This window comes from Sceloporus occidentalis, unplaced genomic scaffold, assembly GCF_023333645.1.
Source record: "Sceloporus occidentalis isolate IW3139 unplaced genomic scaffold, rSceOcc1.0.p SCAF_7, whole genome shotgun sequence".
In the NCBI taxonomy this organism is placed as follows: domain Eukaryota; kingdom Metazoa; phylum Chordata; class Lepidosauria; order Squamata; family Phrynosomatidae; genus Sceloporus; species Sceloporus occidentalis.
The window spans coordinates 88,847,032-88,861,015 of NW_028316987.1; the positions used below are offsets into that span (position 1 = coordinate 88,847,032).

Here is a 13,984-nt window from a genome sequence, read left to right on the forward strand (position 1 = left end):
GAGACTAAACTTTAAAGAGTAATTAGTTAAAGAGTAATTAGCCCCTCTCCCAGTAGTAATTTACCATTAGAATGGTAGTTCATGAAAGTAAGTGTCTGTTTTTACATTGCTCAAAAGTAACTGGAATATTTACTTTTACTTATTTTATGAATCTGAATGCTGCTCAGCTCTGGTACAAACCTCACTTTTCTATTATTAACTTAGGTCCAAAACATACTGCAGAAATAATCCAGTTTGAGACTGCTTTACCTGCCCTGGCTCAGTGCTAAGGAATCTTGGGAATTGTAGTTTATTGTGGCCCCAGAGCTCTCTGACAGAGAAGGCTAAATGTCTCACAAAACCAGACTTCCCTAGCATTGCAACAGGGCAGTTAAAATGGTCTCAAACAGCAGTGTGATTTGGACCTTAGTCATTGCTTCAAGACCCACAACATACCATGAGATAGCAGCACCTGCCTGAAAGAAATATTCCTCTCCCACCACTTAATGGAGCCATACCCTTCAAACTACAAACAACTAACAAGTTTACAATAATAATGCAAGATAAGTACACCATTATCCTTGAAAAGGGAAACGAATAACAACTGTATATGGCCTTCTAGATGCCGTTGGACCCTCACAGTTGCCAATGCTGGTTATGACAGATGAGAACTGCAGTCCACAGCTTGAGAGCCCCATGCCCACCAATGTGTTTTACAGGTATCCAATTTATTTCCAAATGTGCAAGATGAATAGATTTTATGTGTTGGAGAAGTTTATACATGGCTGGCAATGTAAGCCCACAAAACTTACCCTTGGCATCCCAAATCAAAATCCGTACTCTGTCAGCCACATTCAAGCTGCTGCTATAAAGAGCTTCTTGCACATACACTTTTGGGTCCCATATTGGAAGAACGGTGGGATATATGTATGTATCTCCCCCTGATAAAAGCCATGAATTACCGTGCAAAGGAATCTGCCAGATCCCTTTGCATACTGATTTTCCAGACTAACAGTCTTTGAATTCTATGAATTACCCTGGTAAGTAAGCATGATTTAAAATTCAGCATTACTGCAGCCTGTACCCCACCATGCACAAAGTGAAAGCAAGACCTCCCATTTGCCCATGCAGAGGCCCATGTTGATTTTGTTTTGGGATTACAAGATTTTCTACCTGACATTTGCTACTTTTCCTATCCAGACTGTGTCAACAGCTTTCCTACTATGTGCTTCAGCCAAGCAAGGGAGCATTAGAAGCCAGGTGATTCATCCCTATGCCCAAATGTTTTCTTTGACTGGCAAGTGGCAACAGACCTCCAAGATGCTATTCCCATTACCATTTTCCAAATCCCAAAGTGTTTTGTGGGTACAAAAATATATATATATATATATATATATATATATATATATATATATATATAATTATGGTACAAACCCTATTGAAAACAGTGGGATTTACTTCTGAGTAGCCATGTATAGTAATGCTCTATTAATTAGGTTAAACTATGTGTGACACAATAACGGATGCCAGGTTGTAGCAATGCATGTTGGCATGAAAGAAAACTTGATCCTCCCAATTTGACAGTGTAAAAGCCAGTGACAAGTGGCTTCCATGTCAATGGGGTGATGGATCAGCTTCAAGTTTTGTCCAAATGTTAAAGGAACTATCCAAGAGGATGGATCCTATCCCCCCCCCCCCCATATGTTCAGTGGGACTATTGTATGAGTAGACATTCATAAGGATTGCATTGTTAGTTATGTGAAATCTCTATGAAAGCCCCTTTGTGTAGCCCATCCTTTTTATTTTTTAAAAAATAAAACCTAATAAAAATTGAACCTTAAAATGTCATGTTCGCACGCTTTTAAGAAATGCTGGCAATGAAAATCAGTATGAAAATGTTTACTGTGAGCCAAATATGTGGAGGCGTTATGAGAGAGCTGTACTTGACAAAAAATACACAAAGTGATCAGTTGCAAATGATGCTTAGTACTGACAGTTCTTTTTTGGATAAAAGGAACTGAAAAATAGATGGGTTTCTTTTTCCAGGAGAAGTATTCAATGTAAAACTAGTTAGTTATTACCATTGCTTATGGAGTAGAGCATAAAACAATCAGTGTGACCAAAATTCAAGACAGATATATGATGACAATCCTGAGAAGGCAGGGAATGCTCTGTAGGTCTTTATAAGGGAACATTACACTTGCACAACCCCAATTCAAAGGATAGCTGCAGGAAAACTTGAGTGATGGAATGTAAACATGAAAAAGCCATGTGTCAAATTTCTTTTCTTTTTAAATCTTCTTCTATTTCTTTTCTTTTTTCTTCTTTCTATTCTATTCTATTCTGTTCTGTTCTTCTTCTTTCTATTCTTTTCTTTTGTTAGTGGGGAAAAATCTGGGATTGTGCAATCTTCAACAGCCATGACGGTTGCATAACTTTCCCCAATGCCTTTTTGGGTCTGTACTTTGTCTGTACCAGGGCTAAAAAAATTTGTTACATCCCTGGGACAGGCAAACATTCTGATTTCTATGTGTGGGTGTGAAAACTGGATGATGAAGAAAGATGACAGGAAATAAATCAACTTATTTGAAAGGAGGTGCTGGAGAAGAGTTCTGCGGATACCATACACTGCTAAAAAGGCAAATAAATGGGTCTTAAAGCAAGATGCAGAGATGATTAAACCAAGAATGTTATACTTTGGACATATCATGAGCCGATGTGGCACACTGGAAAAGACATAATAAAGTGGAAGGCAAGTAATACAGCTGGCTGATATAGAGACCTTATTGCATGAGAAAAGTATGCCGAAAAAGAGCAGAAGAATAGAGACTTTTTTCTGTACATCTCCGCATGCTGTTGTAGCACTACTGTTCTCCTTCCTGAGAGCAACGGTTGTAAAAGTGTGCCCCTTGCCGTGCTGGAAAAATCCGTTCGGCAAAAAGGCATGCTTTTATGACCGTCTCTTTCTAGGAGGAGAACAAAAGTGCTACGACAGCACGTGAGAAGCAGAGAAAGCTGCTACTCTCTTGCTCTGTTTTGGCTTTCTTTTCTCATGTGAGAAATCAAGCTCTTAATCAAGGAAGTCACAGCTGCCCTAAGTTTGCAAGACGTGGACAGGGCAACTGATGATCAGGGATCTTGGAGGTCTTTTATTTATGGAGATGTCATAAATCAACATCAACTCGATGGTAAATAAGAACAATGGCCAAGCATGGGTTATCCTCAAAACAAAAGCATAATGTCTTTCTTTGTTAAACATGCACAGGACTGAGAAAACAGCACAGAAGAAACCTTTGCTATAGCTACAAGATTTAAAGTCATTAGACAATCACTATACAGTACAATTGAATTTTAAAATTACACACCACCACCAGACCTTTATGCTACCATGTTTAGTGTTTTGCTTGTATAGGGATACTAATGAGCTTACAATCTCATTATTTCATTTGGTGATTTTTATGATAGGGCAGTGATGGTGAACCTTTTAGAGGCCGAATGCCCAAACTGCAACCCAAAACCCACTTATGTATTGCAAAGTGCTATGTCCCTCTGGCTTTCTAGTAACAAACTCTCGCAAACCCTGGGCTGGAGTGACGGCACATGTGCCCACAGAGAGGGCTCTGAGTGCCACCTCTGGCACACGTGCCACAGGTTCGCCATCACTGTGATAGGGGGTCTGATCTAGGGGTTTTGTGGAGGGGAAAAGAAAAACATTCATTGGAACATAGCATAAATAACTGTGGGTGGAGTAACAGCAATAATAATAATAATAATAATAATAATAAGTATCCCACATTTGTTGAGGTACTGAAGTCGTCTGGCTGAAAAGTCTAAATGCCTTTTCCTAAACTACAAATCCCTAAGATGCAGCCATAGCAGTTAAAATGGAAGCATAGTGCTATAATTGTGTAGTGTGAAAGCAGTGGACTTTGCTTCTCTGTTGCAGCCTTTAAGCTACACCTCCAACTTAGTTTTAGTTGTATAGTTGTAAATGAACACAAACATTACAAAACCCCCAGTAAGTTTTCATTTACCTTCTTACTTCCAAAAGGATCAAACTTAGGTAAGTAGGACACCGAGCCTTAGCTCAGTGGTATATTCGATCCCCATGATCTCTAAATAGGATAGGAAAGGATCCTAACCAAACTCCTGACAACACTGGACTGGATGGGTCAATGATGTGACTCACTAAAAGGTGGTTTCCTATGTTCCCAGTTTCTCACTACTGACAGGAGAGACCTTAATATAATAATAAAGCCTTGAGACATAACCCATCCCTGAGTAAGTCAGTGAAGGTCTATGCACTCACTCACCAAAGCTTAGAAAAGTCACTTTTCTGCCACCTCTGGCTGGGGGATACTGGGAATTGCCATCTAAAAGTCAAACTTTTCCAAGCTGTGGTTGCACTCTCTTTTTTGATACAGACACAAAGATATGTCACCATCTTGCAGTGTGTTTGTGTGAATGAGAGAAAGAGAGAGAACCTGAGCATAGCAGCAACTGAAGTCTTGCTCATCTTCCTTGTTTTGCTTCAGTTCTTTCTGATGACTCAGGCACATTTATGGACATCCTTTTCAGCTGGCTGATTTCTAAAGGCAGACATGCTGAATGCCTTAAAGAGTCACTTCGATACAGTTTGGTTGGCAAGAAAGGCATAGAAAATGCTGCCACATTGCACCAGTTACAACCACCCACCCACCAAGGAAGTCTCAACAGAAGGAAGATGTCCTTGGCTGAGATGCAGAAGTCACAGATTTGCACAGAAGCCAGGTTGTTTGTTTATGAATTGGTGGCAAAGGGGGAGTATTCCTTTCTTTTCCACTTCTTGTTGCACCCTTGTTCTATCCCACCTTCCCCCTAAGCCATACCACAGATAACAACATAGATATGTACCTGGGAATTACTTTGTTCACAGAAAATTTAGTACCAGAAGAAGAAATAATATGGAAAAATAGGGATAGATTCCTACAGTACATAAAAAAGAGAAGCAGTTTAACATCTTTCAGCTAACGTTTTATTCAACACAAATAATATGCACATGTGAAACCAAAAAACTAGGGCAGGTAAACCTTGCATAAGTAAAGAAAGCACATTGAACCTTCCAGAGACAACCTAAGGGCTCCTTCCAAAGTGCATCCATGATGGCTTCGACTTTCAGCAGGCTCCAGTTTTCTTATGATTTCCACATGTTTGGCCAACCTTGGGCTGCATCTGCATAGAAAAAAATAATGCAGTTTGACACCGCTTTAACTGTCCTGGCTCCATGCTATAAAATCCTGGGATTTGCAGTGTGTTGTGGTCCCAGAGCTCTCTGATGGAGAAGGCTAAATAGCTCACAAAACTACAAACCCCAGAATTCCATCACATTGTGCCATGGCAGTTAAAACAGTGTCAAACTGCATTATTTCTGCAGTGCAGATGCAACCTTAGAATTCTATGCTCCCCCCCTCCTTTTAACATGCTGAGGGTGGCCAGTGAAGTTGGCTTAGCTGTTTTCCCCCTTTTGCTCTGTTTTACTTATACATGCATGTTTAGTAAAGGACTCTGGTGGCAGCTGTCATTTACCTTGCCTATTGTTGGCAGGCACACATAGCTACAGTAGGACTGGCTACAGTACAATCCCATTCCTTTCAGGCTTTATTGTTTACTGCTCAAGCATTCTTTCCTAGCTCAAACCTTATTGCTTACATACTGCTGCAACTTGACAGACCTCATTCATCATTGTCCCAATGAAGATGCTGCTAAAACACTATTGGAGATGTGGATTGTTACAGTTCTTTTAAAAAACGCTAAGGGATTCCATTCCAAATGCATTGGTTTAAATGGGTGTTTTGGTGCCCCCCCTTGCAAACTGTACAATCGATACAAGTCTGAACGACAGAGACATAACCCGGTTTCCAAACCAGGTTATTTTGTAGAGTGAATGAGCCCGCTGACTGAGAAGCTAAATCCCTTTCCCTACACTGCAAATCACAGGCTTCCATAGGATGTTGTCATAGTGGTTAAAGTGTAATCATAGTACTATATTTGCATTGTGAAAGGACCCTGGGGGTCTTGGATGTCTTTCATCCATGGGACTGCAATACATCAAAGCTGACTTGATGATAATTAACAACAATAAAATTTAGGTCCCAACCTTTTGCCTGTGGTCCTGCCCATCACAGGAATGTGGCCCCCAATAGCTCTCTGAAACTAAACTCTGTCCTCAGGCTGAAAGGAATTCCCCACCTTTGATGTAGCAGGTAGAGCTGTCGATTTGGAGCGGGGAAATAAACTTTAGAATCAAGCCAAAGATCCTGGTGAGTTAAACATGGTGGCTTCTGAATATATAAACATAAGGAGAGGATATGAAATGGAGTGGGAAGAGTTCAGAACACATCTACTGCAGTCCTCAAAAGGTGTTGGCCTGGATCATCTGCAATGCAAGCACCTGCCCAAGGTAATTTGCTGCCTGAAGCAAAAGCCAAGTGGTGATGCCTCCCCACCTCCCTGTTGAGGGCCAACATGTTAAAATTTGCTGCATCACTCAGATATTGTTTATCGGCTCCATTTATCCTCTCCTCATTGTGCCGCCTGAAGCAGATTGTTCCACTTGGCTTTATGGTGAGACCGGCCTTAGCAAGCATTGCAGTAATGCCAATAAGGCCAATGTTTATGACCCTTCACTGGAACAATGGCCTGCCTCTATCATCTCACACAAATGCTTGAAAGTCTTCTAAATCCTGGGGTCAGGAGTATGAACATCCATGAGTTATGGAAGACTTTCAGATTGCTACAACACAGCAGACATGCTATGATATTGCTTATGGTGACTATAAAACCATAAGGAAATCTCAGCTGTATGGCACACTCCCAAATGGCAATGTCCCCATTGACTGATGCCTGGAATAATCAGAAGCAATGTGAATTTACATTCATCCAAAAGTGTAAACCCTGGATCTCAGGATTTGCCAAGCTTTACAACAGGCACATTTACTAGGGGTTTGTTCAAACAAGGTTTTGTTCCACAGGGGTAGTTTAGCACATATACTCACACTGCCTCAACTTGGTAGGGAAAGTCCTAGCTAATTCTTGGTTGTCCCACTTTTTCAGCAACTTTTAAAATGTCCCAGTTTCTCTCTCTCCCTTCTACTTTTGCCCTTTGTCTTCAGTTTACTTTAGTTGCTGCAAACTATGGTTTGTACTCAATTAACTCACCAAAAATAGAGGACAGGAAATCCCGAAGTTAAAACATGGAGCGATTTTGCCGCTTTTTGTATGGGTTAATGTCATGTTACTGCTTAATTTCCATGACATGTCTGAAAACAACCCCATTCTTGCAGGATTTCCCCAAGTTTAAATCCCGTTTATGCACAGGATTTGGGCGCTTTGCTTCTCATGTGATAAACTCCTAAACTAAGACTGTCACAGTCGGACATCCGTATCCGTGGGCTTGCCATCTGCAGATCTGAGCATCTGCAGATGGCAAGCCCTGTTGTCCCCAATGGCCATAAAGGAGAATGGGACTTGAGGTCCCACTTTTTTTGTATCCATGGGAGGGGGGCCGGAACAGATGCCCTGCAGATATTGAGGTCCAACTATACTTTGGGCATATCATGAGAAGGCATGACTCACTAGAAAAGACAATAATGCTGGTAAGGTAGAAGGCAGCAGGAAAAGAAAAAGACCACATTCCAGATGGATGGACTCAGTCAGGGAAGCCACAACCCTGAATCTGTAAGACCAGAGGAGGGCTGCTAAGGATTGAGGTACTTGGAGGTCTCTCATTCATGGGGTAGCCATAAACTGACGTTGACTTGATGCCAGTTATCAACAACAAACTTTGAGAGCACCCTTTGGCAGTGCTTTCCAGACTTCTGATTTTGTGGCATTCTGTGTGGCATTGACGATGAGTTAAAACAAACATGCTGTATCACCAGGAGCAAGGCAAAGTGATTTTGACAACTTAATGAGTTAGAATGTGCACCCCACCCTTCCCAGATAGTTTCCCATCCCAGGTACAGACCTGCATACCTCCAGAGTGGAAGCGAAATTATACAAAAACAGCACTCTGGCAGCAAACCAGACTGTCTGCAATTGCAGGGCTGTAACCTTAAACTTCCACAATTTCAATAATTTAAAGATGAATACCAGACAAAGCCTGCATGATGTAGTGGTTTGAACATTAGACTATGGAGTTTATCACATGAAGGAGATCAGGAGTTTATCTCATGAATATCCCGGGAAAATAGCAAAACAATTTCACAAGACATTACACAAAACCCGCCATTAAAGTGGTTACTAAGAAGCATTAATGCACATCTTTTTACTTTCAGGATTTCAGTGACAATTCATTTCAGATTATCACTTCATTTGCGGAATTGCGTGTGATCATCATTCGCGCAATTACTCGCCATTTTTGCTTTATTTGTAATCCAAAGGTCAAACTACTACACCACGCAGCCTCTAATCCTTTCCATGCATGTGCATCTTGTATGCTGCAAGACCCACCTTTGGTGCAGCTAGAGCTGTGGGTGAAAAATCCTTCTCAACACTAAGTGTGCTGACTCATAGAGTCCTTCATCAGAGAAAAGGTGTTTAGTGTAGAAAATGTGTAGAGTGTTTAGTGTGTCATTGGAGAAAAAACACATTTAGTAATCTTGGCTTTTGAAAGTAACACACTTGAAGGCACTTTTAAGTGAACAGTTTCTGCAAATTTGTAGAGAAATCATGATACATTAGACCTGGGCCATGCTGCCATTCTACAGAAGCCTGGGGTTTGTAGTTTTGTGAGGCACCAGCACTCTTTGGGAGAGGAGGCTAAAGACCTGTAAAACTACAAATCCCAGGAATCCACAGGATGGTGCTACACCATTTAAAGTGGTGTCAAACTGCATTATTTCTACAGTGCAGATTAGACCGGAGTTATTGGAAAGTGGTGGTCAAGCTTCATGGGCTGCCAAAGCTTTTTCTAGAGTCAGCTTCCCCAAGGTAGCTCTCTCCAGATGGGCTGGACTACAACTCCCATCAGAGCAAGACTCAGAGATTATGGATACCGTAGTCCAACACACCTTAGAAAGCAGCACCTTGAGGAAAACTATGCTGAAAAATATGCTTCGGATCACTCCTTTTAGGCTCAGAGGGCTTCCTTCTTCAGCAAACTAGGACAGACAAGTGCACAGAGAGTGCAACTGAAGCATAAAGGGCAGAGCTTGTGAATCCTGCAACAATTAGATACACTCATACAGGGGTAGGCAACCTGCAGCCCACAGGCCGAATGCGGCCCGGCAAGGCCTTGGGACCGGCCCCAGCCCAGTCCTGCCACCGATTGCCGCCGGGGCCTTTGGCCTCTTGCGCGCAGGAGCAAGGGGGGCAATTGTCTATAGAAGCCTCAGAAACATGCATTTATATTAACATTTTTTAAAAAATCAGCAATTTTTTTCACATGTCCTCCACTTTTTTAAAAAAAAGTGTCCACCATTTGAAAATTTTGTCCTACGTTTGTCCCGGTTTATTTATTTATTTAAATTTTTTAAAAATTAATTAATTAATTTTTTTTTGCTTCGGCCCCCCAGTTGTCTGAGGGATAGCAACCCAGCCCCCGGCTCAAAAAGGTTGCCTACCCCTGCATAGAAATGTAACTGCATGCTTCTTAGCCGTGCTCCAAATGGAGGACATTTTGAAAGTCCTCCTGATGGTTGAAAATGTAGGACATGTCCTGGAAAAGGAGGATACCTTGTCAACCCCCCATGGGGGCAAGGCACCACTAAATGGAGGACATTCAAGCAAAATTTAGGATATGACCAAAGCAAAGCTGGATACACTCATAGAAATGTGAATTCATGCTTCTTACCAACACTCAAAATGTAGGACATTTTGAAAGTCCTCCTGAAGGTTTAAAATGTAGGATGAGTCCTAGAAAAAGAGGACCTCTGGTCAGTCCTGAGGACAAGGCACCACAAAAAGTAGGACATGACCAAAGCAAAGCTAGAAACACTCATAAAATGTAAATGCATGATTCTTAGCCATGCTCAGAAGGGAGGGCGTTTTGCAACGCCTCCTGGACAGAAGGTTGAAAATGTAGGGCATGTCCTGGGAAAGGAGGACGCCTGGCTCCCCTTTGGCTGCCTTCTGAAGAGTGAAAGTTGCCTTTGGGGATTGTGCACTTCCTGCTCAGCTGCCTCTCCTCCTCGATTGCGAGGAAAACAACACACACACACACACACACAACCAGACACACACACAACCAGACCAGGCTGTGTGCACCTCCCTCCCAAGGCTGGCTTTCCTCCCTTCCCCTCCTTCTCTTTTTTTGCCTTCCTGATCAGCAGCTGCTGTCAGAACGAAGCTCTTTGCAAAAAGCCTGAAAGAGGAACCCTGGCTGAGCGCTCTCTCTTTCTTTTTCTCTCCTTCATTCCTTCTTTCTTCCTCTCTTTTTCTTCTTTTCCTTTACAGCTTGGGAAAGGCAGCCTTCCTTGGCTGGGGGAGTATTCTGTTTTGCAGCAGGGAGAGGGCACCAGATTGCCAAGCCCAATTGCCTTGCTTCTGCTCCCTGCCTCCTCCTTTTGCCTGGCAGTAAGGAGACCAACTTTGGGCACCCGATCAAAAAAGTGACGCTGCAGAAGGTGGTGGGGGAAAGGCTTGGTCTCTCTTTGGAGAAGGGTTTGCCCTCCTGGTTGCCCTTCCCGATCTTCTATGCCCCTTTTGGTTTTCTCCTTTCAGGCAGGCTGACCGAAGAGAGGAGATGCCCACCTGGCACCTTTGACCCTTACCTGGCCTCTTGGGCTCTTGCTGAAGTGGCCAAGGGATCCCTCTGCTCTTGCGCCACAAAGGCTGGCCACCAGGACTTGCAGGACTCCAGACCATGAGTGGAAGAGGCTTCCTGACCTTCTTCTCCGACCCATCTCTTGCCCTTGGGAGGCATCAAACTTTCACCTTCTACTGACATCCATCTCCTTTTTCCCTCTGGGCGACTGGAGGCTCTGCAGTTCAAAGGACCCACAGAAAGGTTTTGCACCAGAGAAAACCTTGCCGGACAGGTTTCCAGTCTCCGGTCACAGAGGTGGACAGGTTGGGGTGGCACCAAAGAGATGGGCAGCACTGCCATGGACACCAAAAAGAAGAAAGATGCTTCTTCCAGCAGCAGCAGCAAGAAAAGTTGCAGCCAGAAGAAGCGCATGTTGCGAGTCCACATCCCAGTAAGTGTGCCTGTTACTTTATCACACCCTTTTTTCCTCCTGTCCATGTTTAACTTGAAATCCATCATGGCCTAGTGTGGTTGGAGTACTGGACTACGACTCTGGAGACCAGGGTTCGGATCCTGGCTTGGCTGTGGAAACCCATTGGGTGACCTTGGGCAAGTCACACACACTCTTGGCCTCAAAAGGATGGCAATGACAAACCTCTCTGAAGAAATTTGCCAAGAAACCCCTGTGATAGGCTTGCCTTAGGTCACCATAAGTTGAAAATGACTTGAAGCCATACAACTGCAACAACCACAATGTTTAGCTTTGTCCTTAGATTCACTCAGAGTGTAGTGGATCCTCCTTTCTTTGAGGTCTTTAAGCAAAGGCTGGATGGCAATCTATTGGGTGTGCTTTGATTTTGAGTTCCTGCATGGCAGGGGGTTGGACTGGATGGCCCTTGTTGTCTCTTCTAACTCTATGATTCTGTGATTCCTTCCGTGTGTGTGTTGTTGTCTGCCTTCAAGTCCTTTCTGATTTATGGCACCCTTGAGAGCCAGGGTGGCATAGTGGTTTGAGTGTTGGACTACAACTCTGAAGAGCAGGGTTTGATTCTCAGCTTGGCCATGAAACCAACTGGGTGACCTTGGGCAAGTCACACCCTCTCAGCCTCTGCAGAAGAAAATGACAAACCTCCTCTGAACAGATCTTGCCAAGAAAACCCTATAATAGTGTCGCTGTAAATTGGAAACTACTCCAAGGCACACAACAGCAGCAACATCAACAACAAGGAGAACCTATCCCTTCTTGGCAAATTTCTTCCAAAGGGGTTAGCCATTGAGGCTGAGAGACTCTGACTTGCCCAAGGTGACCCAGTGAATTTTTGTGTGTGTGTGTGTGTGTGTGTGTGGTGGTGAGGGAATTTGAACCCTACTCTCTAGAGTCATAATCCAACACTCAAACCACAACACCACACCCCCTTTTTGACCAGCTGGTAGCAAGTCTGTGATGCTTTTCCTCCATACCATCATGAACACACCCTGTCTTGTCAGATTTCAGATGCTAAGCAGGCTCAGGCCTGGTTAACATGGGAAATAACAGGGTGAGGAAATAATCTTGACCATAACCTGAAGGGGCATTGTTGACAGTCAGGATGAGATGGACCAATGGCTTGTTGTTGTGTGCGTTCAAGTCGTTCCCAACTTATGGTGACCATAAAGTGACGCTGTCACCGTTTTGTTAGCAAGTTTCTTCAGAGGGGGCTTGCCATGGACATCTCTGAGGATGAGAGAATGTGACTTATCCAAGGTCACCCAGTGGGCTTACATGGCCAAGCCAGGATTTGAACCCTGGTTTCCAGAGTTGTCCAACCACTACGCCATGCTGGCTCATGTATGACTGTGTAAAAATCAGTTTTCTGTGTTAATGGGAAAACAACCTCCTTCATCCCCACCTGCACAACCCTCCCTTCCCTGTTCCCTTTGCCATGTGAACTCTTGTCTTTTTTTGCAGTAACAGGTGGGGATTGGGTCAAGATAGACATGTGCAAATAGCCTGTCATTTAGCAGCCAGAATCGGGAATGAGGATTTGTTGGTGGGTAGCGGTGATGACAGGAGGTGGAGAATAGCGTGAGAGCAAAGGGGACAGCTACAATTTTGGCAAGGGTGTTTTCCTTGAGCAGGATTAACATGCAGCACAATTCTGCATTTATGCTGTGTTTACTCAGAAGTAGGCACCTTGGAGTCAAGTGAGGCCTACATGCCGGTCAGCGGGTGGAGGATTGTGGTCTTGTAGGCGTGCTCAGTTTGAGATCTGTGATGCTTAACCCAAATGAGATGTTTGACAGATACTGTAAAAACATGCACATGCCTCAACCAGTTCCTAATCTGAATGCAAAACCTACGCTGCAGTGATTGTGTTGAATGAAAGATTAAAATACAGTACCTCTTTTGAGTCTTCTAATCATTACTAAGAATGAGCTCATGTTTATAGATGCAGTGAGGGTTTGGCCAACACATTTTGCTGCTGGAGGTGAAGAAAGGATGGTACTTTCCTCCTTGGCATGGACAGAACCCAACTGGACTGGCATTTGAACCTTATTTGAATACTTGAAATGGCACACAGTCCTCCCTATATGTATCAGACAATGGAATTGTTCGTGGGATGTGGGGAAAGAGAGAGAATTAGGAGTTTATCAGACAAGGGAAATTGGAAGTATAATCCAATGGCAATCCGAACGCAATCATGGGGTTTAATGTTATTGTGTGATAGAGTACCACACACAATTTCGGGCAAGGGCAAGCTATTTTCGGGCAATGGGAAGTCAGTTCAAATGCAATTCGAATTCATGTAAATTTGCTGAACTAGCGAATTCATGTGAATGCGTTCTGGCCCCACTTTCTTTTCATTCGAAATTAAGAGAAAATCCTCCCGTGTGATAAACTCCTTAGTGTGGTGTAGTGGTTTGAGTGTTGTACTACAACTCTGGAGACCAGGATTTGATTCCCAGCTTGACCATGAAACCCACTGGGTGATCCTGGGCGAGTCACATGCTTTTAGCCTCAGGGGAAGGCAATGGCAAACCTCCTCTGAACAAATCTTGCCAAGGAAACCCCATGAGGTTTGCCTTAGGGTCGTCATAAGTTGAAAGGACTTAAAAGCACCCAACAACAAAGACAACAACAGCAATAGCTGGCATGATCTTTAAAATAGCTTTTTTTTTCCGGGGGTGGGTGGGGGGGGTGGAGTTGAAAACAATCCTAAGATCTAGCAAGATTTTGTCTTGGAAAGTAAACCAGAAGAAATCCTAATGTGCAGAGCCTGGAGAATGTTAAAGGGCTCT

The 13,984-nt window shown here is 43.3% G+C and overlaps 1 protein-coding gene across 3 annotated transcripts in view; it reads left to right on the plus strand.

The window, feature by feature from the left end:
- Positions 1-10,304: 10,304 nt before the first annotated feature.
- The window catches only part of LOC149310067 (5'-AMP-activated protein kinase subunit gamma-2-like), a 238,973-nt gene continuing 235,293 nt past the window's right edge, over positions 10,305-13,984 (plus strand). The window contains exon 1 of one of the 3 annotated variants that reach the window (XR_016281977.1): positions 10,305-11,156. Coding sequence is in view for 2 of the 3 variants with exons in the window: in XM_089533615.1 (XP_089389741.1) it covers positions 11,049-11,156 (108 nt within the window). In the remaining variant the exon portion in view is untranslated. The remainder of the gene's footprint in view (positions 11,157-13,984) is intronic. The other 2 variants (XM_089533615.1, XM_089533614.1) reach the window with 2 other exon arrangements.